A 27,747-nucleotide genomic window follows, 5' to 3' on the forward strand; every position below is an offset into this window, starting at 1 on the left:
TTCAAGGAGGAACTGCAATGTTCTGACAGTCCAGGTTCTTTCTGAAAAGGAATGAATTAGCAATTCACTGTGGTGAACCTCTGAAGGGTCTGAGTAATCTAAAAATTCAGACAGTGCTGGGAAGAGCATTGCAAGCCGATGTGTAATGCTGCTTCCAAAGTAGGTATTGACAATGGACTCTCATGGTGAGAGAAGGAAAAGTGATGGAGTATTTGCGCTTTGAAATCAGAAGTCTAGTGTCTTTAATTCATTCTTTCAAATATACATGAGCATTATTAAATTTTTTTACTGGCAAAATTTTTTTGCACTCAGGGGATGTTCTGATTCTGGTGTCATTAGATATTCCACTGGATCTCTGTACTTCAAGGATGGAGAAATTGATCCCTTAGCGTAAGTTTCATTTGCATAAATATGCTATATCTGTTCTGCATAATTATACACCACCAGTATGAGCAGCAGAATGTTACATATCTGGAGCTTGAAAAATTCTTTTAATTTGACTTTTTTTTTATTGTTTTGTCAGTCAAGGGTTGGTTTCATTTTACAGAACAGCTGAATAGGGAAACTATGATTGAAGTAACAGTTTCAAGCATCTAGTCTATGTGTTAGTCATTACCATGCTTGCTATACCAGTGTTTATTTATCCTGTATGAGAATTTTCCTTTTTTTTGTTGTTGTTGTTTTTATTCTTTTTTAGAAAAATACAGGCATAAAAAATGCATATGACTAACTTGGGTTGGGATATAAATGTCTAAAAATATAGCATGGAGCAGAAAACAAAAACAACTGGAAAAAAACCCAATAGTTCAATTTGTCACAGTGTAGTGATTACCCAGACCTTGATATATGTAAGAGAGCTTAATAATAAAGATTTCCAAGTGATTTTTGTTTGTCTAGCATTCACAGCTTCTTCAGAGTGAAAGTGAAATCTTTCCAGGAAGCATCCATGTATTCCTGAAGATAAATCTCTAATAAAACATTTCAAAATTGCAGCTGAGGCAGCAAGTGTTTGCTATGGGACAGAATTTGTGAAATGCAAAGAACAAAACTCTTCTTTTAGCTGCAAAATGCATAATTCTTGTTTCTTTTCTGTAGGTGTGTTTGTTCAGGGGAGTTGTCTTGCGACTGGCATTATCATAATCTGGGGACTGCTTCTGCATCAATAGATGAAGTGTGGATTTTCTTAGATAAGAAGAAAGTTTCTATCCATAAGTGTTTAGCTTCTTTATTCCAGTTGCTTTGTTTTTAATTGTGGATGGAAACTAGGCAAAGCAACTTGGATGTGTCTTAACATTTGGGAGTATTTAAGACAGGGGAGTAGGAGCTTCAGCATGCTTAATAAGAAGGAGGGGAGTTTAGGGAATACTGGGGAGGTTTGACACTGGAAGCTGAAGAGCTAAAGGGTTGGTGCTTGACATGAAGGCAGTGAAGGCAGACGAGGTGTGTTTGAGGAGACACCAATACCTGTGGATAGAACACAAATAGGGCCATCATAGCTGAAAACTCACAACTGTGGGCTTTATTACAAAGTACTTTGTATAATTGTGTACTGGTATGCAGTTTTTTATGTTGGTGGCAGGGAATTATTTTGGGTGGGTTTTTTTTTGTTTTGGGGTGGGTTTTTTCAGGAGGTACTATAACTGGGTACTGTATCTTTTTTTCCCCAAGAAGAAGTAAATGCTCTGTCTTCCCAGTGGCAGTGCTTTGAGAAGAAAGGAGTTGGATGTTATATTCCTTCCCTTTAGTTTACAGGTCTGCAATCAAAAAACTTGTTTACTTTGGTCCGCCAGCACAAATACCAAGTGTATTGAAAGATCCTCTGGTTCCTCACTTTGATATATTGCTGAATACCAGTGTACTTTCTCTGAACAGATCAGTGGCTCTGTATACTTGGTTCTTTTTTCAGTCTCTAATAAATGGGCAAAGAAATGTCTTGATTATTTTTATAGAAACAGTTACATTCTGTAGAGCAGAAGTTTGTGCTTGGAGGGAGTTTAAGGGGAGCTAAAGTGATGTCCCCAGTGTTTTCAGCCTGCTTCACGAGCCTTTTGTATGTCATGTTATATTACCTCTGAGTTGGAAGATACTAAACCAAAATCCATTAAGACAAGACCTAATGTTATCTCAACTGCCTTACATATAAAAAGATAGATGAAGACTATCATTCTTCTGTATAGAGAAAGCCAAATGTCCATTCCCCCTCAAATTCCTGAGGCTTTATAAACAAGTATTTGTGTTCATTCTTTGATAAAGCAACCGCAGAAAAAAGGCTGAGGCAGTTGATTGCATAAGCCCGATGGTTGGAAGATGGGATCCTCAGGCCTGTCACTGCTTCCTGGCCTCAGACTGTTCTCATTCAAGCATGTTAAAAGCTACCTAAAAAAACTTTAAAAGCTTCTGAAACTCCTGGGTTTTTTTGTATGGAACTAGCACTGTTTCTTTACCTTCAGTGCCCCTGGTTAGAGCTCAGGGTGTCTGCCGTTCTTTCATTCTATATGGGGGTCTATTTTTCTGCTGTCTGGGATCATTTCCCACCTTTTTTAGTGGTTTTCTGGCTGTTTTTTTTTTTTTCATTAACTTCACTTGCTAGAACTACGGTTGTGTTTTAATGGTGGTTTCCAATAAAGCCTAAGACTCCTCTCTTGTTTGGGTTAACAGGAGAGTTGTTATTCAGCTACATAATATAAAATGAAAGGAAAACACTGTTAATTATAAATGACTAGCATTATTAACCGTATCCAAACATATATTGCAGAATTCTGATGCCCTTCCCAATGGTAAGCTCAAGATAGCTGTGTGCTGCCAGGTTTACTTTCTGTGTAGACTCTATTCCCAGCTCTCACCAAAATAACCTAGGCTTTTTGAACTTCTGTGCAACTGTATGTGTCTGTATGTACAAATAAGAAATTCTACGTACAAAGTTTGCTCTTTAGTTGAGGATGGAATAATACAGCATTTTCTAATTGATAGACAAATTGGACGTTATTTTTTCATTCCAATTTCTCTCCTTCCTCCCATGTTTAATGTACTTTGACATCCTGAATTCACCACATTGATTGGGGAATTAAGAATGTTGGCTTGGATGTGCTTGAAGCCCTAACTGTTGTTAGTTTGGAGTAATTAATAGTAAGGCCCTCTTATTTAAATCCTTTTGGAGGTCATCAGTGATCTTGAAGATTGGTTTGTCTTTAAGACCATTGAAACAGGAGTAAGTCTGTATGCTTCTCAGCTTGTATTGCATTCGTGCAGAAAGGGAGGTGAAATAAAAGAAGCTGAATGTGTGGGAAAATAGCGTTCAAAGCTTTCACTGGCGAGTCTAGGAAGAAAATAGCAAATTCAGTCTATGTACAGACTAAAAAACTTATGCTACTATTGACTTGCTAAAGGAAACGTTTGTGTAGTACTTAATGTGTTCTGAAGTCTTGATGAAATATTTTGGAGATTTGCTAGTTTTCAGGTAGCTTTATCAATTTATCAGTTGTGGAATACAACTCCGATGACTGATTTATATTGAACAATAAACTGAACCCAATCTATTTAATGAAGTATGCTAGGTACTTCAAGGAGTGCCTCACCCTTCACTCTGTATCTTACCTCCTTTACCCCCACATTCCTCTTGGATGGCATGTTCAGCAACTGTTATTCTGACATTGGATTTTTACTATAACCTTTCTATAATGATGTCTGTATTGCGCTTTAATTGCATTAATATTTACTGGGTTTTAAAGTCCTGGCAATGAAGCAAAAGGTTCTCATTAAGTGTAATCCAAGACAAGACTGTATTTCAAAGTAGTTGTATTGATTGCAACAGCTGATAATACTTTGCCCTTAAACTAAGGGAGCAGTTTATTTTCATAGTAAGTTGGTGTTATGCACCTTGATCTTTGCAACTGGAGTAACTTTCACATCTGAATGAAATAAACAATGTGTTTGCTATTCTAGCTAAGACAGTTCATTACAGCTTATAATGGGAAAGTTTAATATGTTTCTGGTCCTTGATCCTATAATCAGCCCTTCAGACAAATCTGTGAAGCTCTGTAGGGCTTGACTGACTTCCACAGATGTTCAGCCAGAAGTAAGAATTCAAACCTGAGAAGTCTTAATTTTTGACTGCAGCTGAAATGCATTGTCATGAAAGTTCTTTGGTGGCTACTTTATTGGTTTTGATCCTATGTTGTCTGCTTAAAGGTGAAAATATAGTCTTATTTATGCCTATCTTTATATGCAAGGGACTTGAAAAAATATGGGTTAAAAATAAGTTGCTGTGTCACAGGCATTACATGGATTCCTCTGATTTTTTTCAGTGATTTGATGTTGGCTAATAGAAAATGTTGAACATATTTCCTCCCCTTCTTTTTATATAAGTTTCTGACAGGAAATCTGTAGCTAAATATCATTTTATGATTTCCATCTGTTCATGTATAATAGTGTTTTATAATGCAGTCCAGATTGCTGCCCAATAGAAATGTCTGTCCTATAGCAGGAGATAGGCTTTCAAGAGATTGTTGTACATACTAATTATTTTTTTAATGAGTGCTTCATTTAATTTTGAGGAAAAGTAACTAATTTCACAGACAGCTTCCTTGATGCAAAATTTTCCACTAATTAACCTTAAGATAGTGCCTCATTTTTCTAGTGCCAGTATTTTTTAAAAGAAAGGTTTGAATAGTTGTACTACCACAGTAAAATAAGAAAATAGAATGCACCCTTAGATTCAGAGGTAAAGAAAAAGAAGGCAGCAGAAACAGAAAATTGTTGCTGAGATGTTTCTCAGTAGCTAACTTTTGTGATCTCTGCGGTGTTTCCCAGATAGTGAGGACTAGATTAAAGAGCATTTACAATAACAGATATAATTTTAATTTTGACAACTCAAGTGATTTCCTCAAGTATTAAGAGTAATTGATGTAACTATTAAAACACTAGCTCCCTAAAGATGTTTGTCAGCATATGTTTTAAAATGAAAGTTTGCGTCCTTCACAGCTGGGAAGAAAGGGTTGGTAATGGGAACCAGGTGTATCCGTATGGTGGGAAAACAAGAAGGCAAATGAAAAAAAATTACCTGTGTTATTCATGCTCTTCATCACATGCCAGTCTTGATTTTTGTACAACTGACCGTAAATCATTGCAGGGGTAGTGGACTAGGTGACCTTTAAAGATCCCTTCCAACCCAAACTACAAATCTATGATAAATTATTGTCGCTTTTCTTTATAAACTTTGCAATCAAATTGCCTTTACATGTCTTTACTGCCTGGGAATTTCCGTCTTTCACATTTAATGATAATCTGAATAATAAAATTAACATGAAAATTGGTTTAATGTTTATCACCTCAGGACTAACTTAGGGACAACTGTAGTGTGTATTAAACGAGGCAGGACACTGTCTGTGACCTGCGAATGGGGCTGGAAGTACCTCTCCAGGGCAGAGCTGTGCTGCCCCCAGTGAGGATTAGCTTTCTAATAGCCTAAATAATTGTTATAAAGAGCTCTTGCTTCCTAAAAAGAAACTTGTTTTCTATCCATGTTAGATTTCCTTTCACCCAGACAGTTAGTTGCAGACATTTTAATGGCATGAATCTGAATTTTTGTGGGGTTTGCAGTTCAGTTGTTATCAATTAAAAAATGTTCTCTATAGATAAGCTAATTTCCTATGGTTTGTCTCCCGTGGCTGTACGTTTTGCACAGGGTGACCATTTGCAGAGAAGGAGGTAGTAATCCATCTGAAGTTCGGAGTTTGGAACTATTCATGTATGTAGTCGTGAAGGAGTACGGATCTATCATTTTGTAAAATGAATGCCATTGGATTCAACTGCTTTTTTGATGAATATACTGAGTGAGTTAGTATCTGGGCTGAAAGCAGGGATTGTTCTCAAATGCTTATGCCCACAACAGATGTGCAGAGACAGCTAGTCTGACTCCCACAGCTCTGTTGGGCTAGACAGCGCCATTAAACTTCTGTCAATTACCCCATTGCCAGTCACATCACAGCGGCTTGCGACAGCTTTCCTCTGATGTCAGGAGAGACGTCTGTTGTGTTCTGATGCAGACTCATGTTTTCCTCCTCAGAGAGAAGCAGCGTGAAACTCTTTTGCTTCAAAGATGTTGAGAGCCATGATTTAAAAACAAAACCAAAACTCCACAACACTTAAAACTACATATTTTTTTTTCCCCGCTCTGAGCAGTTGGAAGACACAAAAGCAGAACAGAGCTGTGGCAGCTCAGGTTTTTTTTGTTCAAGAGAAACCTGCCGTTTGGAAACGTGTTACATTTTGAAATAACGCATACCATGTACATTTGTAAATTTAGCTTTCAGACGTTAATGCATTACAGAAATTGTACCTCAGATGGAGCACAGGTTAGAAACAGTTTACGGGGCATACAGAAATTACTGAAGTTGCAGATATTTGTTTTAAGTGGCACATCTAAGGTCAAATGAAATTTCTCCTACTTGAATTTGCAGGCTTGTAACTGACTACAGAGGGTGGCCTTTTCTGTAGGCTCTGGAAGAAGCGGCTACTGGTTTAATCAAATTATCACTGTGGTAATGTGTCCACATTTGAGGGCAGGCCACTTGGACAGAATAACCTGTTTTAAATTTAACGTAATTTTGCTGAAAAAATTAGATATATACATACATACTGAAGTACGGCTCTGTATCTTGCTTGAGAGTTCTCTTATCTTCTCAGTTGGCCATAGGCTAGTAGCGTACAGAGATGTGAAATCCTGATCTATAACAATTTCAATACAGAATTTTCTTTTGATAAGAAGTGACCCATTTTCTCATTGGTATGGTGATGTTTGAAACATAGTGAGAATTTTTACCCTAAGTCAGTTTTAGTCCTCCAGATTGATGTCAGCCCATGATATCCTCTCCTTCCTGAGAAGGTAGCATGGTATGAATTAGGTGTCAAGAGAAGCGTGAAAATATTTTGAGGTGGCTGTTCAGAAACTACGAGAAGTTGCTTTTATCTGGGAGCGTAAAAGCAGTAAGACTTCAGAAGTTATTTTAGTATGAGCAAGAGAGGTATTTGTTTACAACTTACAGGCAGCCAAAGTATTTCCTTTTGAAGGATAAATTGTGTATTAAAAAAAAAAAAAAAAGGTGCTTTAATCAAAAGGCCAAGTGATTTTGCACTTGAAAAATGTGCACTAGCAATGTGGCTTCTTTGTATGTCTTTAAAAAGCGTTTGTAGATGTCAGGTTTTGGGAGAAGTGCATTAACACTAGCCTTCCAAGGAGGCAGTAGAAATGTAATCCTTCCTGTATCCGAGCAGGTCATTATGAGTTTAAATGATTCATGGGAAACCATGGGCAGTGGTGTATGATTATTAGCAGAGTGCCAGGAGACTGTGAGGAGAGGCTGTAGCTATCAGAGGAAGATGATGTGGCAAATAACTGGAAGGTTTAAGAAGATGTGAGATAAGGCAGTTGAAGGAGACTGGTATGCAGATGCTATTCTGTAGTGGGCATACTGTACTGCTAAATCATTTGTTACCGAATACTGTAAGTTTGTCTATTATTTATTTTTGAGTACCAGTTTACTGAAGTCCTTGTGTGGGAGCTTTCATTCTTTTTCCCATACACAGCTGCTTGGTTCCTTTGTATTGCCTTTGCAGAAGGGATGATGTTCCTTCCTTGAAGAAAAGTCCATTGAAGAGAAAAGGGCACGAAGGGATGAGGATAACCTTAAAACTTGACAGGAATTATTGATGGGGTGGATCTAGAGCGGTGACTGAGGAGATGAAGGGTGGGAATACGCACGTTCTCACTATTATTTGCTTATCCTGGAGCTTCCTTTGGACCATGTGGTACACTGAAGGATTATTGGCTCCCTCTTTTCTGCCCAAACTCATGTCTGGATTGCTCCTACCGTGATACGGTGTCTTTAGAGCTCTGTTGGTACATGGGTAGTTCGTTTCTAACCACTGCAACTAAATCTGCTGAGGATTGTGAGTCAAATTTCTATTTATATGTTATTTTATTTTATTTTATTCCTTATGTGACAGTGTTGCCAGAGGGTCTGTGTCATGGCAGAGAAGTCCTTTTCATGTTTTCCTCTGCTCACTCAGACTGAAGAATACCTTCAGTGTGTGACATGTTTCTGGAAGGTAATATGTCATCTCCCTGGAAACAGAATTCACCAGTGGTATTTTTTGCTTTGAAGTATCCCAGACAAATAAGCTATTTCTTACAAAAACTGTATCAATTGGTATATCCTCCCACAGAAGTTTATAATACACACACCCTCAACCCCCCCAGTAATGGCTTGGTTTAAAATACCTTTCTGATTTAACACTCTGAAGAAGTAACTTCCACTTCATATAGCAAAAAAGAGGACTTGTGTGTTTTTCCATACGTCCTTTATTTGAGGTACCAACAGATATTAAAATATCCTTACATGGTTACAGCTTGTTAATATAAAAATGAACTTTTTAGCCTTGCTATTCGTATACACAAAAATAGTAACTGAGACTAGCGGAATTTGAGGATGGTGATTTAATGCAAGGCAAATTTATAAATATATATATATGGAAACCATCTGTGGTCACTGGAGACTTAAACAAAAAGCAGCTCAGGAAATTTAGGGTTCTTGTAGGGAGATGTGAAGAAAAAAGAGGAAAAGCTTTTTTAGATGACTTCTGTAGCTTTAATACTGGGGTAGAAAGGAAGTGTTACGGCTGTACAGCTTCTCTGGGGAAAGCTGAGCTGAGACAAATACCTGCATCCCTGGTGAGAGCACACAGTTCTCAGCGTCACACACCTTCATGTGGTGGGAACATAGGCCGTGAAGTTTCAACAGATCTTTGCTTCAAAACACAGTTTTAGCATTGCTACGCGCATCTGTGCTGACTGTGTAACGTATTGCTTAATATCAGGTTAAAATACCTTAGGTGGCTCAGTATTGACAGTTCAAAACACTTTCTGTCTGAATGACAGCAAAAGGATTATTCCCTTACAGAGCTCTACAGGTTTCAGCCATATTAGAAATGGTTTAGGCTATTGACTATTGTTAGAAGCAGATTACTTTGCTTGTATAAAATAAAAGATGACAATTTAAAGTCTTGATGTCTGCAAAAAATAATCTGACCAAATACGTGAATGTTCCTGGTGGTTGCTTTTTGGTTTTTGTTTTCAAGACCAGCCAGCTCTTATATACTGTGCAATTCTACGTCAGCTGCCAACAAAATTATATGTAAAGCTAAATTAACTTTCTCATTGTTCCAGGGGCCTTCGTAGAATGAGTATTTTAATGGATTTGAAATGCTAAAAAGAGAATCTTGATTCCTTTTTTCTCTGTTTTTACTGGGGGTGGTCGGGGTGGTGGTGTATCGGTAGGAATTCTTCTTTACTTTTATTTCAGTGGCATTGCATTATCCAGCGTAAGTTTCTTCAATTCTGACTTTTAGTAAGTTCAGCGATGATGTACCTTCTGATAATGGGTTACTGTAGTGTCTTTTAGTCGGGAAGCACTGTCAGACATTGATGAGTATAAATCTATTGTATCCCCTACAGTCCGTATCCCCAAAGCTCTGAGCAAGGGGCTGGAGTTCTTGTTACCTTTTTGCAACAGCTGCCTGAGATGCAGCAAGGGAATTGCTTGCCCTTTTGTTCTGGTCAAATTTTCATCAAATAGTCATCCTTGTGCAAAAAAGGACTGATTTGGGGGAAGAACAAAATATTTCTCATGCATGTAGGAAAATAATTCCTTTTAATTAAAAAGCTTAATCCAATTTAAATCAGGATTAACACCCAGAGGCTCTCAGTGAGCAGCTGGCTCGCTTACTAGTGGGAAGTTTTTTGTACAAAACCACCTTACTGCACATCTCACCAGTCCTGGGCTGTCTCTGTTTTTGCAAGAAGGAGCCTCCATATCATCACACTGACATGGAACTAGATAAAGCTCTTGCTTATATAATTTTGATATTGCTGATCAGTGTCTACTGAAAAGAGTTTTTATGGTAGTATTGTTGGTGTGCAAGTATATTTGAGCTGAGCATGCCTGCTCAGTTTCTTAGCACGGAGAAGATGGATGTGGAAGGTTTGCATTAGCTGGTTAGTTGTGTCACAAGTGTTCTCTAAGGCACAATTTCAAACTCCCCGGGTAGGGCCTGGGAGGGTACACATTGCTAGGACTTGCAAGCTTTCCTTTGTAATATTCCCTCTACCAACCCCTTGAACCCACTGGGCCACTGCTCCTTGTAATGCTCTGAAAGTCAGAGGGGAAGGGCTACCTTTAGAGCAGGTGATTATTTTATTCAGGTAGAAACCAGGTTGATACTGCGTGTATTTGCTCTCCTAGTTCTGCCTGAATATAGCCTGGACCCCCAGGTATGAAGAGGTGTAGGATATAGCAAGAAGAGATTTCCAGAGGTAGGTTAAAAACTATTTAATTCAGTGTTCATTGTAGTTCTAGCATTTAATTAAAAAAGAGTTTTTCTTGTACTTTCATTTATCTAAAATGGCTTGAGGTTCCTGAAATGTAATTTTTGAGTGGTCTGTGTGTTGTTAGAGTTGATCTTTATTCATGTTTATCATTTTTCATCTTCATCTCAGATGAGGTCTATAGTCTGCAAGCCTAAGATTAGAATAACAGATAAAGCAGTATTTTTTTATATATACATTGATATTTAAGCTGCATGAGCTAGCAAAACTCTCGATTAAAAACTTGCAGGTTTTGGGGAAAAATAAAACATACTTTTTATTTGTATATGAAGCAACCAGGGTATAGAATTAAACTGAAGTTCCTATAATGAGTTAAGAGCAAGATAAATGGTTTTCACAAAGAAAGCAAAATATGTAATCAAGAGCTTATCTAGTCAGTATTTAAGAAACGTAATTAAAATGAATCTGTTATGACTTAATAGCAGTGGGGCTCATTCAGCATGCAGACTCATTTCTGTTTTTTCAAAGGACTTTACACAAACTCCTATAACTACATTAAAGTTAGAAATCATGCTTATCACTGTAAATGCTAAGACACAGCCAATGTTAATTAAACAAATACCATGCTGTATCTGTTGGTACTACACAGAGTTATCATGTTTATTCTTGGTACTCATAACTTCCTAAGATTCCTAATAAAATATTTACAATCTTCTACCTTAACCACGTCAGCCGCTGTTCTGATCAGAAGGCAGTGCTGTTTGCTATCTTGCTGGTTTTTGGCTGCTAGACCAGCTGGCAATAGTCTGTTTTCCAGATTAGGTTAGTTTAGCCAAGAGCTGTGAAGACAAGCAGGGGTGGTATGAGTGGAATATGTTGCAAACAGCACTATATCTTACCAGTTACTTTCATTAAATCTGATGGTGGCTTACTGTAATACAGCATTGTCCATACACCCAGGTCTTTCAATGATTTTTACAGACAGCTTAGTGATCCTTTTTGCTTTTATGCTAGTCAGTATCCTTTTAGAAAAAGTAAATGATTGTATGTCTGGAGCAAGCTTGTATAGAAACAACAAAACAGTCTCCAGGCTGCCTTACTAAATGGAGTCAGATGATCTATATTGATCTTGCTTTCTTTCATTACTTGAATTGGATTTTGCTTGAAGGAGTGACATGCATGCACATTTATATAGTGAAACGCTGGTGACAACTGTATCCTTGTATAAAACAGTCCCATTAACTTTTCTTGCTAACACTGAAGTCCTGCATTACGATATTAAGGCACTGTAAAAGCAAATCCTGCTGTTACATACTCAGCTGCAGTTTATTATTTAGAGAACAAATCCTTGATTTGCAAGTATTTTTCATTGCTGTTTTAGTCACAGTGCTTCGTAACAGTTCATGGACAGTTTTGGGGTTCTGAAAAGCCACAAACCTTTTTCTTGTGTGATTACATCCTTCTCTTTACAGCTATCTATTATTCAAGTTTCCTTGTCCTAAAGAAACTAGAAATTGCAAGTGACTGGGAGGAAAAAAAGATAAATGGTGTCTATTGTGTTTGCTGTCACGCTAATTCATTAACTGGAATTCACCACTTGTCAAGCAAAACAGTTCAGTCTGAAGTTGGAGAGATTATGGAGCTGTTTGACATATGCTTATCTTTAAATTTTACTGCTGCACCATGTTGCCTAAAATGTTTCTCTAAATTTGTATGTAGCTTTGTAATTAGGTTTATTAGCAATTTTCAGAAGTCGCAGTAGTGATGCTATAATTACAGCTGAAGATGTGTTTTTATGCACCTTTTCCAGAATTTACAAATTTTTCGAAATTTCATATTTGGTGGAATGAAATATCCTTTTTTTTGTTTTATTGGATATTCTTACACAAATATGTCTGCTGTAAGCCATAACCATGCTTGTTGGGGTACCTAATATTTGAATCTATAAGTGCGATTTATCAGATCTGTGACTTTTCATGGGTTCTTTTTTAGTTACGCCCTTCCTGGGACTTGAGATGCAGGCCCTTACCTGTCCTATGTATTATGTAGCTAAAACCCAGACTGACTTCATAGTACATGCGTGGTGTGTCTGGTCCTGTGTCAAAAAGGGCCACAACATAGTCTTTCATTAAGATATTCTGCCCAACAGAATGCTGGAAGAAAAATATGTAAGGCTTTTATGTTAGCTGGCTTTTTTTAAAAAAAAAAAAGATAAAAAAGTAAATACTTGTTCAGAGCTTAATCCTGAAATACTCTGTTCCTTATAAATGCAGTTGATCAACTAAAAAAAAATTGCAGGAAAATGAGAAATGCAGGCTCTGATGTTAAAACCAGCTTGGATGTGCATGTAAGACAGTGATTTCACTGTTGGGTAGACTTTTTTTATAAGCTTAAGTCAAACCCTTAACAATATTACACACTAATCAATATGCTTCTACTTATGTGTTCAAAATAAAGCCCTGGCAAAAATGCTATCTTGAAATTAAATGATGAGTATCAAATGCTAATGAAACTGTAGCAGGTTTTTCAGCATCACTACTTCTAATTTTCAGACAGCTGCTGCATTAGATTTTAGTTAACAATCTCAGTGCCTAGCTGGAGGTGCCTCCTTGGTGGTCTGGGTTGGGTTTTTTGGGGAGTTATCCTTGCTTTTAACTAGTTCCAATCTGCATTTGTTGGAGTTTGAAAACAATTCTCTTCTGTCTGACTTCATTTTCTTTCTGTTCTGAAAATGCATTAACCACTATTAAAAAAAAATATGTTTTGGCAATGTTAGTGACTTTTAATTGTTCACTGAACTACAGTTTATTACAGGAGATCTTTTATATCTGTTTCTTTTCATGCCTTACTGGGAAAAAAACCAAGCTGGAATGAAATTTCTAGAATTAGTCATTAGAATCTCTTGACACTAAGGCAAATTAATTTTTAGAAGGGGGAGGAAAACATGGGAGGTTTTCTTATCTGACTGGTATTGCAAGACTAGTAGTTCATACTTCTATCACATAGCCCGCTTTCCTTGTTTCTTAATGTTGATTGTAATACGTATATTTATAGATGTTAATGGAGAAACAAACTAGTTAGTTACGATTTTAAGGGTGGTCAGTCAGAGACGGTGGTAAGGAGTCACACTTGAGATCTCATCTGAAGTCCCCGGGACTGGTTTTAAGAGCGCTGCGGTTACCGCAGCGGGAAGGCAGGGTTTGCTGCCCCTCTGGCACTCCCCTCACCCAGTGGCTCACCCAGAACTGCCTTTGAGAACATTACAAACATTCATTAATCAGCAGTAGAGAGACAGCAGGTTCATGGAATATTTGCATAGAGGAAAAGAAAATTGGGAGAAACTGAAGGCTTGCTCAAAATACATGTTGGTCATTAAGTCGTGCAGCTGCTAAAGAACCAATGTGGTGATTCTGCTGTTAGTAAGACTTGAAACTAGAGCGGGATAGAGTTGTTATTCTTAAAGGTCTTGGAAAGTGTTGGTATGTTAATACTGATACCTTAAACAAATTCAACTTTAGGCATCTTTTATTAATTCAATCTATATTTTCCCTGCATTTTTAACTGGGTATAGTGACACAAATCCTCCATGGCCATAAATTGTCATAGCGCCATTGATTCTGTCTCTCCTCCTCTCAGTCCCCAAAGTATCGATACCCACATACAGCAGCACTGTGCTGGTTTGTAAGATCTATGCTGTTAAACAGCTCCCAGAGGGGGCTGCATTTCAGTGAAGGATGGAGGCTACGTGTGTATGGTGGGTGTATATAATTTGAAAATGAATCAGGACATTAACTTTGCTATGTAATTATGGTTCATTTTTAAGCCGCTGTTCAGTTCAGTTTTCATTCTTCATCAGAGGAGAATGCAGTCAATAGTGAGTGGGTTTTCAGTCCTGCTTTGGTTCAGTATTTAGGGCAATCGTGTGTTTAATGCAGCTTTTGGGCAGGGAAACAGCTTGAGAGCTGCTCGGTGCCGCAGGCTACCAGCTGCTTGCCTAATTGGCCTGGGAGCATGGTGGAAGGAAAGCGGAGACACCGAGTCAGCTGGCTTCAATATTGTTCCCAATTGGAAGAAACCTGCTTATTGGTTTGAAATGGCATCCAGTATCATGGATACAGAGCAACTGTTTGCACAGGGTTGATGCTATCCATACTAGCTGTCGAGTTCCTTCACCACCACAGCAAGTGAGTGGAGTTTGAATCCACAACTTTTTCTTCTGTTGGGTAAGGCTTGAAGGCAGCTGAGCTATAATTTAAGACTGAGCCTGTCCTCACCCGTGTGGGAGGTTTCACCAGGTAGCATGGCAGGCGCAGAAGACACACTGAAGAGAGAGCCTAAATAATATCCATAGGTGGGTGCAGAAGGGAAATAGACATAGGGGACAGAAAACATAGTTTGGAGATGCAGAGTGGCATGCTCTGTATTATTCTTCCAGGTGCTTGGTTAACTTGACTTTGATAGCCAGCGAGGCTCAAAATGTATCCCTCATCCAGAGTGGTAGGGGAAAGAAGCGTTCTGGGTTTGATAGATTTTCCTGTTAAGAAATCGCAGGAGGTTCTTGGGTTTTTGTGAAAAATGCAAGGAGTTTGAAATGCTTGGTTTTGTTAACTTTTAAGTTGTTAAAATCCATGCCACTCTGTTTTGTTTGGGACAATAATTATGCAGTTAACATTTGGATTTGAAATAAATGCTAATAAATTTGTTGTATCTAAGACATTTGTTTGAATGTACAAGAAATGTAGACAAATAATTGCTTATGATCACATTGATTAGTTTCTATAATTATTTAAATATTTTTCAGTTGGGTGATTGGTTTCTAGAATTATGTAAATATTGCCCGGTTGGATTTTCAAATATTTTTATAGGTATGTTTGGGTCCAGTGTATTTTCACAGGTGATTTTATTAGCTGAGATCCTAACAAAACATGGCTAAGCAATCAAACGTGGTGTGTCGATTTCTCTACCGGGCGTTACTTCTTGTATTAATAGCTTTTTAAACTTGTTGACAAACAGCTTGTAACTTGAAAGGGCAGTTGTCTTGAAAATAAATAATTCTGAATTTTTCCATAATCAGTGGTGGCATACAGATTGAATGTTGCTATTAGTGTTTCTGCTGAAGGAGAAGACATAACTTGCCCATTATATGTCATTTTCTGATAGCATCTCACTGTCAAACCAAGTTGTTGCTAGCCATGGTATTTTCTGGTTTATTGCTACGAAAGGGTGGCTCAAGAAATGTAAGTTGTGGGAAGATGCTGATAGTTACAGAAATGGGGTAAAGGAGGATTTTGAAGAACATGTAGACAAGTAGGTGGGAAAATGAGCTTGTTCTGTTGTTTACAAAACACCTGCTTCTGCCAACTGAAGACTTTCTGCAAGTAATTCCTCTGCTGGTAAATAACCACTGTAGTAAACCTTATTACAGTGATCTTACATGGTGCTGCCTGTGTGCAAACTGGCCTTGCAGTTGATGAAAGTTTGTGTGTAGGACAACTGCAGAACAGCATTTTTACTGACTGTATAGTAATTACATTATTTATGACAGTGAACCTAAACAGGCAGTAATAAAAAAAAGTGTGAGACAGAGTATTTTATGCCTTAAAATTATCCTGTATTATATTACTATGAAAATCTCTTGTATTCGAAGTACTACATTCTTAAATGCTGCTTACCTTTTTAAATTGATATCAAACTTAGTGTGGACAGTCTTAACCCAGTTTACACATTTAGCTCAATAATTTTGCCTAGATGTTTTTCTTACAAAATTAAGTTTAAATAGAATGGAATGAAGGTGGTGAAACTGTAGGATATCATTTTGTCCACGGGATCTCAGATAGAAAAAAAATTACCTAACCTGATTATTTTTTTTTAATTGACTTCAGAGAAACCAATCTAAGTCAAGTTCTCATAAACAAAGTTAAATTTGCAGGGCTGTCATCTAAGGTTATTCTTTGGTAAACAAAATATACTTAATAAATGCCTAACATCGTCTTCCTCCCTATCTTCTACATGTAAAAAGTTATTAGAACATACATTGCATTTTCTACTGCACTTGTAAAAGCAGGTAAGAGCTGGTCATTTTTCAACCGTTACAGGACTTCTGCTTCCAAAGATACTTAAATTTCATAGAAGAGCAAATGAAGTAGTTAGTCAAAGGCCCATCAACTCCTCAAATTCTCTTAACTCCTGATTAACTTAGTTATCCCAAAGACTATTCTCAGTTGCCTGTGACCATTACTGGTTCTCCTCCTCCTCCACAAATGAATAATTAAAAAAATAAATATAATTCATATGTATCAAATCACGTGCCATTTTAAGAGTTAAACTGACTTCAGAAAGTAACAAAGAAAGCTTCCGACTTCAGAGGAAAACTGCAAACTACTCATCTGTGGGAAGAAACATGCATTTTTACAAAACTGGCAGTTTTCCTTGTTGTGTTATTAACAGACTACAGTGAAATTGGCCATTAGGGTGGCTGACCAGGGTAGACGCTTTCAGGTGCTGCTGTATCTGCTTCTCACTGGCTTTAGCTTCCCTTTGCACTTCTGCAGTTTATATCCTGCGCTTCATCTCAGCTTTTGGGTTTTAACTATTGTTAAATAGTTATTTCAAGAAGATTATTGTGGTTCTTAATCATAAATATTTGTTTTAATTTGAAATGTAAAGCCTTCTTATTCTTTAGGTGTTAGAACTGTGTACTTGACACTTGTGAAGGTTCTCTTCCTTGTGTGCGTTCTTGCTTTCCCTTCTCACCGTACAGAGTTGAAGGTTATCATATGTAATAGCCTTTCTGCTAATTGCATCTTTTATATCTTATGCACAGTCTTTAAAGTGCACTTATCATGCTAATTCTTGAATCATCGTGGTTTCAAATACCTCATTAGAGGAACACTTCTCATTGCTCCTCTTGCAAATCATGTCTGTTTCTCACAAATGTTTACTACTTCGTTGTGGAAGGGGCAGCTTCCCTCTGCACCAGCCAGCCTCATCAGCCCTGGAGCTCTGCGCAGTTACAATTCAAATCTAGCTGAGGTCTACTACTCTGGTGTAGAAAATACAAATTAAATTTGTTTCATTTCCGCCTCTCTAGGTGGTATTCAGTATCTGTGTAGCCTTGGGCAGCCATGTGATTAACTGTGCCCCCTACCAAATGCTTCCTCTGATCTGTTACTGGCAGGCAGGGGGGAGTTGCCAGTCCCTTTTTGTTGTAGCCGTCTTCAGACAGAAGAAACCTGAGTCTGTTGTCTCATCTCTTTCCAAAACAGGACCTTTGCCAGCAGTGATGGGAGAGGTGGCAAATGAGAAAGGAAGGAGCAAAAACTGTGACTGATGTAGTGGGGAGCAACAGATGTCATGTGGAAAATTGAGATATACTCAATAAGCATTTTCTACAAACATTTTCATACTGATGTAACTTAGTTATGGGGTGTGAGATACGAGCATATGAGAGAGTGAGTGAGTTTAAGCTTTGAAGCATTTCAGACAGATGGAAGTTTGTGGTTGAAGACAATTTATGTGGAATTACAGGCTAGTGGTGTTCACAGCTTAATGATTCTGCTTTAAAAGTGATTTTATGTTATAATTAAAGAGATGTGTTGAAAGAGAATAGAAGGAGCTGGGTTACAGGAAGCAAGGGAAGTAAAGGCCAGAGCTGCTGCCGTTAAAAGCGTGTCATCCAGAAAGAGCTAAACCCCGTGTAAGAACACAATACAGAGAATTACAGGTTACTGTTGTGGGACTGACTTCAGTGTGCACTGTTGGCCAATGGAGGTGTCTTTGAATACATTATTAAAGGCAATATCGCAATAAATGAATCAGAAAAGATGCTTTGACATCTGTATTACAAATCATATTAAAGTATATACTTATCTAGAGCAGAACAAAGCTGTGTCTGAATCAGCAAAAAGTATTCACTGTTCAGCAGCAGGAAAAAAAATTAAAATGCTAAAATACTGGTGATTTTATTTTCTGGATAGGCTTTTAGCACTTGAAGCAGAGTTCAATTACTCCGAGTATTGCCCTTTGTATAAAAGGAAAAATGGTTTATTTGCAATGTACTTACCTTGCCAAAATGTTTTGTTCATAGCTTGCTTTTCCATGTTTCCTTCTTTTTGATGTATTTGATGTATTTCAGTACTGAGAGATCGCTTTTCACCTTAACATTAACGGTTTCATAACCACCTCTTGCTTCTATTCTTGTCATACCTGAAATTAATAAATCTAATTGCATTTTTGCAAATCCATTTATTGTAATACTTCACACTTGGGGCTTGTATCAATTGAAATAACAAAACCATGTTTTCACCTGAATTCCAGTGTTTCTACACAGTTACTTGACTAAATCTCTAGTGTTAGTATTTCTACTGTTTTCAGAAAATTCGTATTCTCCAAATTGCCTGACGTATTCCTTCTATTATTATTTTAAAACAGGTGTTTTATAGAAATTATTTGGGATATTTTGGGGATGTCACCATTTTGATAGCGCACTATAGACATTTTTCTTTAGAGACAATGGCTTTAGGTAACAGTATTATGAGTCATGGAATACAGTATGTGTTCCCTAAACATTGTTTTCCAGTCTTTGTGTTCTGTGTCAAACTAACTCACCTTTTATCATTCGTTCACTTTATAGATTAAGTTCTGCTTCAGATGTATCAGAAATATATATGACAGCAAGTGTTTCCTTTATCGCTGAGGAGTTACTGCTTTTCACCAGGTCTTTTGCATTCTGTGGTTTGAGCTTCACAATTGGTGATAACTTACATCGAAATTCTGTATTTGTCATCCTTAACAGAAAGGGCTATCGCAAGACATGAAGTCAGAGAAATAGAACAGCGCCATACAGTAGATGGCCCCCGCCAAGATGTGACACTGGATGAAGAAGATGATGTGGTGATTATTTACAACAGAGTACCTAAGACTGCCAGCACATCCTTCACAAATATTGCCTATGATCTTTGTGCAAAGAACAAATACCATGTTCTACATATCAACACAACCAAAAATAATCCTGTTATGTCTCTGCAAGATCAGGTAAGCTACTGCATTTGGGATGTTTTTATTAAACAAGGGGAAAGTATAGGAAAATTTATTGCTATTGCAGACTTACGTGGTCTGATGGAATTGGCTTTTATGTCCCATTTTGCAATATAAATGGATTCTAATGTGTTTTGTAATCTCTTTGTAGAGAATTAATATTACTTTTTAAATAATAGGTTTAGGTTTTTGCTGGGCTGCTGGGTGGTGGTAAGTATCTGTTTATTGGACAAAAACAAAGATAAAAAGGGACACAGCTGGGGCAGAAATTACAATTGTTTTAACTGTAAAAGTTTATTGTATTGTCAACTGTCTGCCTTTTGGCTGTGTAATAGTATTTGCTTGTCATCTCCATCTGTGGTGAATGCAGTCTTACATGATTTCCTCTCCCAAGTAGTGCAGGCACCGTTCCATGCTGTCAGGGCTATACTTTTGTCTTTGGTACTGGGTCCGGTCAGGTCTCACAGGTGATAAAAAACAGGTAAAAAGAAGTGGTTGTAAATCGCTTGCACTCTAAAGGAACAGTCACTTTGCATCCATGTAAAGTTCTCACTAAAATCAGTGTAGTCCCAGGCTAGAAATGATCATGGCTACTACCACTGCATCAGATGGTGGGTGTTAAAAAAAAGATGAAGGGTCAGCGCTCTGTTTTTCTTGGGGTGTGGTGTGGTGAGGGAGTAGATTTTTTTTGTTGTTGTTGTTTCATTTTTTAAAATAATATTTCTTTACTTGTGAGTGCACATGTAGGAAACACAGGTCAGAGGTCTGAAACATCACCATGTCATCATCCCTGTCTGTAAAACAAACATTTCCAAACTCCCGAGGAATGTACCACCGGTGGTGTGCTGATCATCTGAAGTTGATATGCAGCACAGGCAGGAGCTGCTCTGCATTGCAGCACGTCAGCACCGAGGTTTCCAGCTCCTTTAAGTGCATGCCTGCAGGCAGAGGCAGCTCAGCACAGCTGCTGGAGTGGGGCAAGGGGAAGCAGGTGCGGCCCCTCGCTTCCAGTTCTGTATACAGGGAGAAAGGACTGAGGTCAGGATCTCAGCACAGGGGACATAGAGTGTACTTGGGGTGGGACTGGGAACCTGTTTTGTGATAGTGGGGTTCTGTTACTGTTGGGGTTTTGCTGTAGTGAAATCTTTTCCTAAATATGAATGTGATATTGTCAGACATGATTACTGAGATTACTAAAAGTAAATCTGGTAGCCATCCCTATAGTCCTGTCCACTGCGTAGAACAAGTACTAAAGACCCGTGCACTAACAGCAGAGTGATTTTTTTTTTTTTCCCCAAAAGATTTAACAGGCTTATATCTGTTAATTAAAAGTCATGCTCAAGTCAGTCATACTTAGTGCTGTGCTTCCAACCACAGACTCTTTGAATTGTACTGGTCTGTCCTGAAGGACCAGGAGAGCTAGTCATTGATGGTGTAACATTAAACATAGGCAACCTTTCCTTAAATTTCTGCTTTTGTTTGGAATTCATTCAAATCAAATGTGTTCTTTATTAGCTTAGTTTTGTCTAAGAGAAACTCTGCTCCTCATCTTCCCTCTTAAGAATTACTTACTGAAAAATGAAAATCCATCAGTGCTGGGCATGTATGCAATACTGGCAGTCCTACCTTCATTTGATACTATGCTATTGTCCAAGGTGGTAAATTATGTTGTTTAATTAGACAATTGATACTCCTTCAGTGGCCATTAACTGGGAGATGCTGACAATGAAAAACTATGTATTGCATAGTTGTTCAAAGAATAAGAAATAATGATTTATCATTAGTCTATTGAGATAGCACTTGCCATTGTAAATCATAACACATAATTCTGGAGGTGGCAAGGGTCCTGATATTAGCTGATGAGGTATACTCTTTGTGGGCTTGGATTTGCAACAAATACTCACATACTATCTTCATCAGTGTAGCTCATTTGAGTGTATTAGGTGTGTATGCAGCAGTAGTAAAATACATAAACATATCACAGAGGCAGAATTGTTTTATAAGTGATGCTGTTTGTTGAAGCAAGTCTCCCTAGGCAAAGTGAAGATTGTCTTGGGCCTGACATAAATTTGTAAGATAGTGAGCTCTCCATTATGCACTCCTGCTGTGCTTTTTCCAAACTACTATAATTCTGTAACACATTTTAAGTTTTCTGCCCACGTGTGAAACCTTTACTTCTTGAATGCAATCTGAAAAAAAACCCAAAAAACCCTATTTAAAATCCACTCCAAACACAGTCTGTATCTGATTTGAGATAATCCACTAAGAGTCCCTAATACATCCATTTTAGTTTCAGATGGAACTTGTTCCAGCAGCCCTCCTTTCTTTTGCAGCTTCTCTGGCAGCAGGATCCTGGGAACTGCCCCTCTTTATGCAGGTTGGGCCTTTTCTCTGCAGCAAGCTGAGTGCCATGTTGCCCATCTTGCATTTCTGACCTCTGTGGTCTGTAACAAAACCACTTGCTTTCATTAAACCAGAGTAGTTGTTTGGTTGGATTTTATTTGTTGCTTGCATGTTTCAGTACTGATACTTTTTGTCCTACAAGTATGCCTGTGCTGTGGCTAGCTGAATGGCATACCAGCTACACAGACTTCAGCTTTTTTGTTACATGGTGAAGTTGTCACCTAAAACGTTTAAAATGAAATTACTATTCTGTCTTGCAGCATGTATTCTCGATATATTGTTAGAAAAGGGGGTATGAGAACACATTCTCTGTACTGTTGCAAACATAGACAAGCCATGGTACAATTATCCAGCATTTCACTCCCTCAGCTTGCTGTTTTCTGTTCCTTGTTCTTTTTTCTCCCACAGTTTCTCTCCCCGTTTTTCTTGAAAAAGCAACCTGAAAACATATAATCTTGCTTCCAAATGTATTCTAAAACAGTGCCCTCTCAGAGGATAGCACACTTACACTGACTTTAGTGCTTATTTCCTCTGCTGGTGAAGTTCAGTGGCTGTCAGAAGTGGAACAAGCGTAAGGTTGCCATACACTGCTAGAGGTGGAAGTACTGTCATGTACTCCTGAACATTTAAGAGTGTTTCTCTAGGAGTCAGATGGCCTAGTGAGTGCTAGCATCTGCTGCTGTCCATGTGCCGGTTGTCTTTTTCCTTCTGAGAAAGAACTGTTCACATGAGGTGGGTAGCCTCGCTGTACTGTGGCTGAACTGGTGAACTCTCTTTTCACCATCTCACAAAATTGCTTCTCAGCTGCCCTTGCCTTGAACTTGTTTGTGGCTTTTCATGGCATGCAGCCACAGGTGTGCTGCTAGCCTGTTTCCAGTGTTCCTGACCCTCTGATTTAGAGCTAACTGTTAGTTATTAGCTTGTATGACAGTTTTGATAGCTAAGCGACCAGTGCCTTCCTGCAGAGCAGTTCTGATTCAGTCATTCCATCACGCTTGGTCTTTAAATCTGAATATGAGATTTCCTTTAATGGGGACACTGTGTGGGTCTTCAGCCTTACTTGAGAGCCCTAATTTTGTAGCTCAAATGAAAAAATCCTCATGGTGTTTCTCAGCAGGCTAGGCTTGTGATATTCATCCCCCCAGTTATTTGTCATTTTAAGACAGTTATTCAGCAACTGACAAACAAAACTAGAATGTAATGACCTGAAAAGCTGGGGCTTTTTTGGTAGCCAGGATTCCGTGTGATACCAGCCCACAGGGTAATGACCATACCACCTTCTGGGGGCAAAGGCAGGGGGTGTGTTTGTGTTCAGACTGTAGAGAAGTGGGATTGATGGAAGCAGGTAGTGGACAGAGATGACAGTTTACAACATCGCTTTGGTTTGCATGTACAGATTTTCCAGGGCTTTTTTTCTCAGACCAAGTGTGCTGGTGATGGTTTTTTGGTTGGGGTTTTGGGGGATTTATTTTTTTTTTTTTTTAAATTTTGGCTCACTGAGACTTGTTTTAAGTTCTTATCATCCTAGAAACTGAATGTATTTAACTCACCTTTCAGGACATCTTACGCCCCCAGAGTACATTTGCTCTGACTTTTTAATTCAGTGAAGCTCAGCTGATTTCTCACTTACTAAAGGCTGTGAAGCAACTTTGTAGCTAATTATATAAAAGCACCATGAAACAACTTCCCAGCAATTCCATTCACGTCTATCCGCACTTTTAAAGTAACTTCAAATTTTATTCAGTTGGGTTCAGATGGAGAACCTTGCTTGGTCTCTTGAAAGCTCCACTGTCTGCTAAGCCCTGAAAAGAAAGGTAAAATTGATCATAGTTAACAATATGAAGCGGCAAGCAATATTGATTTCTGCCTTTCTGCCCTAAAATGTGTTAATCCAGTCCAAACTCATTGGGCTGTCTGTAACCTGGAACAATTCTGATTTTGGAATGCTGCAAACTTGGGGTGAAGGGGGAGGGGGGGTATTCTTGCCTGCAGGCTGCTTACAGTTGTTAGAAACTTAAGTTCTCGGGGCCACAGCACGTTGCTGGTCTATCTTAAGGCAGATGTAAATGTTGCATCTGTCTTACAAAACCTTCCTAGCCTTCTCTTGGCTTGCCTGGTGTTAAAGTTAGTAAAAGGCTAGAATATCCATCCTATGTTTATAAAAATTATTTCCTTAGCAGACAACAACATTGTAGGGTAAAGACAGTAAAGGATTTCTGAACTGTTACTGGAACATCCAAGGTCTGATGCCCGATGGTGGCATGGGGATCTAAGATAGACCTGACCCTTGGGATTTTGCACTAAACATTTCCCTGTGTCTAGTCCTAGTCTATTAGAAACTGAAGTCTAGCTGGTGCTAGATTTCAGAAAGCTTATTCATGGAAACGTAACTGAAATGTACACTTTAATATGCATGCTGCAGTACACACGATAGGTAGCATAACTGGTTTACTTGCAGGGTTGTATCAACTAACCGTGATATTTTGGAGTCTGAGGGTGAGGGAAGAGAGGATTATATATACTTTGCATTTAGGAAACTTCTTTCCTAAGTATAGAAATACCTGTAGCTGAGGCTGTTCACTGAAAATACCTTATGATTGATCTTTGGCAGGTACAGTTAATGAAAGTGTGGTTTGTTTCAATTGCAGTAAAGGTTGTTCAACTAGATTCAGAATCTCATAGATATATCATCAGTTTATGCTGTGGACAACACCAGACAGAAAGCAAATGCAGTTTATGAAACACCATTGTATAACATTGTGCAGTGCTTTTCAGCTACATTTGCCACAATTTTCATGTGCAATATATAGTTTAAATTGTGAAATGCCACAGACTGTAAAACTTGTACACTGAAAAAATGAGCACTGCCTGTTATTAAGAGTAATATATATTTCTTTTACCTGAGAGTCCAAGAACTATCATCTGGAGAAATAAGCAAAGGTATCAACCTCTTAAATTCTAGACTGTGAGTTTTGCATGTTTGAAGAAACAGCATCAGGCCAGTCTTGCTTCTTAAAATCCTCAACTGGATAATTATAATAAATACCATGTTTCAGGACACTCTCAATCCATTAGACCTTGCAGAATGTTAATATGTTGTCCTGAGCTCTCAGACTTTTGTTTTTTCACTCTCATCTCACCTCAGTAGGTGGTGGTCATCTATGTCACTGTATAACAGAAAATATATTGTAGATGTGTAAGGAATGCTGTCTTCTAATTCTTAGCTTCAGAAATGACGTATCATTGTCAGACAGCTCAGGCAGTGCAGATTTATCATCTTTTCTTTATTATCCAGTTCACTAGTTTTGGAATAACTTCCAGAGTTAAATGCTTCGATGTTAAAATATTCTGTTCATTTAATAAAGCCAAGCTATATCAGGATTTGCATGTCCCACTTAATTTGATCATAGTTTCTGGTTTGGGGCATGCATCTTATTTTGTTCTTTGAAATGTAAAGCTATTCCTATTTTTGTGAAGTTTGCCCATAACTGCTTGATCAACTTTTGTTTAAGGGCTACTTCATGCTTTAACATGGAAGTTTCACTGAAATGTTAGGCATAAGGTAACTGTTCCAAATGGTAAACTATATATCTGATTTACAATGTATATATTTATAAAATTTCTGGATTACTCATGCATGGCATTTTGGAATGGGGGAGCAAATAAACCACCAGATTTGTTTCTGATGTCCCAGTCAAAAAGGTCTAAGAACATGCTTGTAAATCTGGTACACTTTTTTTTTTTATTTTTACTTGGGGGATAAATACAGATCAGACAATTCCGTTAAAACTGTACTTGCATTTCTACTTGTTGCTGAGGGAATTTCACATTCCTTTCAAATTGCAAATAAAATGGACTGACAAAAATCTAAATGTTTGTCTTGCTAATGTTTTTGTGGTAGCTTTCCTTGAATTGCCCTTCTGATAGCTGTATGCTGCTTTTGCTTAGTTTCTGGTCATTAAATTGTGATGATCTAAAATGAGTCAGCTGTATGCTTGCAGAAAAGTCTATTTTAGCTGGCACAAATTCTTCGGTAATATTCAAAATAGACTTTTTTTCCTAATGCATTATAAGATTTTACTTACACAACAGAAAACACTATGTATGATGAAACTTAGTATGTTCCAGCTGTATAGAAACATTTTCTGCTGTCTACTTTTGCAGGTCCGGTTTGTGAAGAATGTGACTTCCTGGAAGGAAATGAAACCAGGGTTTTACCACGGACATATATCTTATTTGGACTTTGCAAAGTATGTTACCCTTGGGTTTATCTGTTGAGTAGCATAGTAGTTTTAAGTTGCTTGGATCCAGCTGGGCTATTAGTGCCCTCTAGTGATGCAGGGCTGACAGCTGCGGTTTCGAAAAATTCACACGCTGAAATTCGTATGATGAGCAATATTTGGTTTTGATTTTTCAGTTTTCTCTTGTCTATTGCATGATAAAATGTAGCTGAGTCTCCTTTCAAAACTATTTATATGCCAGCTTTATTCCTTGTCTGAATTACAAGCTCGTTTTACTGAAAATCCTGGCTTTTCTCTGGAACTCTGGCAGATCTGCCTAAGGGTTGGCTTCCCATTCTGGGAATTTTAAGATACCTGTTCTCAAATATATTTCATATAGCAGCTAATACTACCTGGCTCTTAAGTTCTGTAGTTCTTCTATATTAGAGTGTCCTTTTACACTTTATCAAAATAGTAAAAGTTATACTTTAAAGCAGTTTTCTTGCCTATATTAATTTGACTTGCTGTAAAAAGCATTGAAATAATTGTTGTGGAGTTAAATTCTGTGATTTCTAAAAGCAATTTAAAAGAAAATGAGGTAAAAACCCTCCTAGTGTCTTCAAAGGTTCAGGATTTTATCTGTAGTCATTGTCTTATTTTTGCTTGTGGATCTAAAGCAGTGGTCCTCCGTAGCTCAGTCTTGTGAAAACTCCCCTCGAACTGGCAAGCCAGTTTTGCTTAAGATGCTTAGTAGGCAGTGCTTCATCTTGCACTTGCAGCGTGTGGAAAGTGGTTTAAAATTGGAAGTGGAATTTTCAGCTCTCAGAATATTCAACTGCACAAACAATAGTAACCACTACTTTTACCTCTTGGTGGTGGTCAGTCCGTAGTAATGTTATATTTCTCTGTATTAAAACATTTATTTAATGAAATGAGGTTTTTGTATGCAAGAACTTATTTTGTTTAGTCATTTGTTTTAATTATTCATTATGTACACTGATTTCAGCTTTCTATTACAAAGAATGAGAAGGGAAAGAGAGAGCGTCATAGATTCCCAGGACAGTATATTACATAATAGAAAATGCTAAAAGCTACAGTAGTGGCTGGAAATTACCAATGGCACAAATTAAAAGTTTGAAGTTTACAAAAAGTAACAGGCAAGAAGTCTTAATTGCAAATCAATCATTAAAATAAAATTTTCAAATTTCATTAACTTCCTTTCTGCGTTTTTAACGTTTAAATCCTGCAACATTAATAAACTAAAACTGAATAACAGCTTTCTGGAACAGCAAAGGTGAATATTATTTTATACATTAGTCACTTCATAAAGCTGAAAACATTTTCAGATACCAGAACTTTTTTAAACTAAAATAATTACTTTACATCTTCAAAGCAATTTCACAGATTTCTTTCATCTGCATCTTCCCTCCAGGACTGTTATTCTTGTGTTTGTTGTTTGTTATCCTTTCACCTATATGATTTATTTTTTTCCCACAACAGCTTGCTTTTTCATACTTTGGGTTTTCATTTTTAAAATAATATCTTGAATACTATGGTTGCGCTTAGCAAGGCCCACGCTTTTAAGGCTGGAGGTGTGTTCTCATAGTGAACATTTTTGTAGTTGAGAAATGTAAGACCTTTCAGAAGTCTATGCCTGTTTATACGCAGACATCAGACTTAGGTCCAGGGTCAAATATCAAAAGTACC

General features: G+C 37.8%; 1 protein-coding gene across 4 annotated transcripts in view; it reads left to right on the top strand.

Moving 5' to 3' along the window:
- Positions 1–27,747, top strand: part of HS2ST1 (heparan sulfate 2-O-sulfotransferase 1) — an 81,404-nt gene that overhangs the window by 41,166 nt on the left and 12,491 nt on the right. For all 4 annotated transcript variants that reach the window (XR_008824645.1, XR_008824646.1, XR_008824647.1 and 1 more), the window contains exons 2-3: positions 19,176–19,414; positions 25,985–26,070. Coding sequence is in view for 1 of the 4 variants with exons in the window: in XM_056355947.1 (XP_056211922.1) it covers positions 19,176–19,414; positions 25,985–26,070 (325 nt within the window). In the remaining 3 variants the exon portion in view is untranslated. The remainder of the gene's footprint in view (positions 1–19,175; positions 19,415–25,984; positions 26,071–27,747) is intronic.

The sequence above is a fragment of the Falco biarmicus genome, chromosome 11 (genome assembly GCF_023638135.1).
Source record: "Falco biarmicus isolate bFalBia1 chromosome 11, bFalBia1.pri, whole genome shotgun sequence".
In the NCBI taxonomy this organism is placed as follows: Eukaryota; Metazoa; Chordata; class Aves; order Falconiformes; family Falconidae; genus Falco; species Falco biarmicus.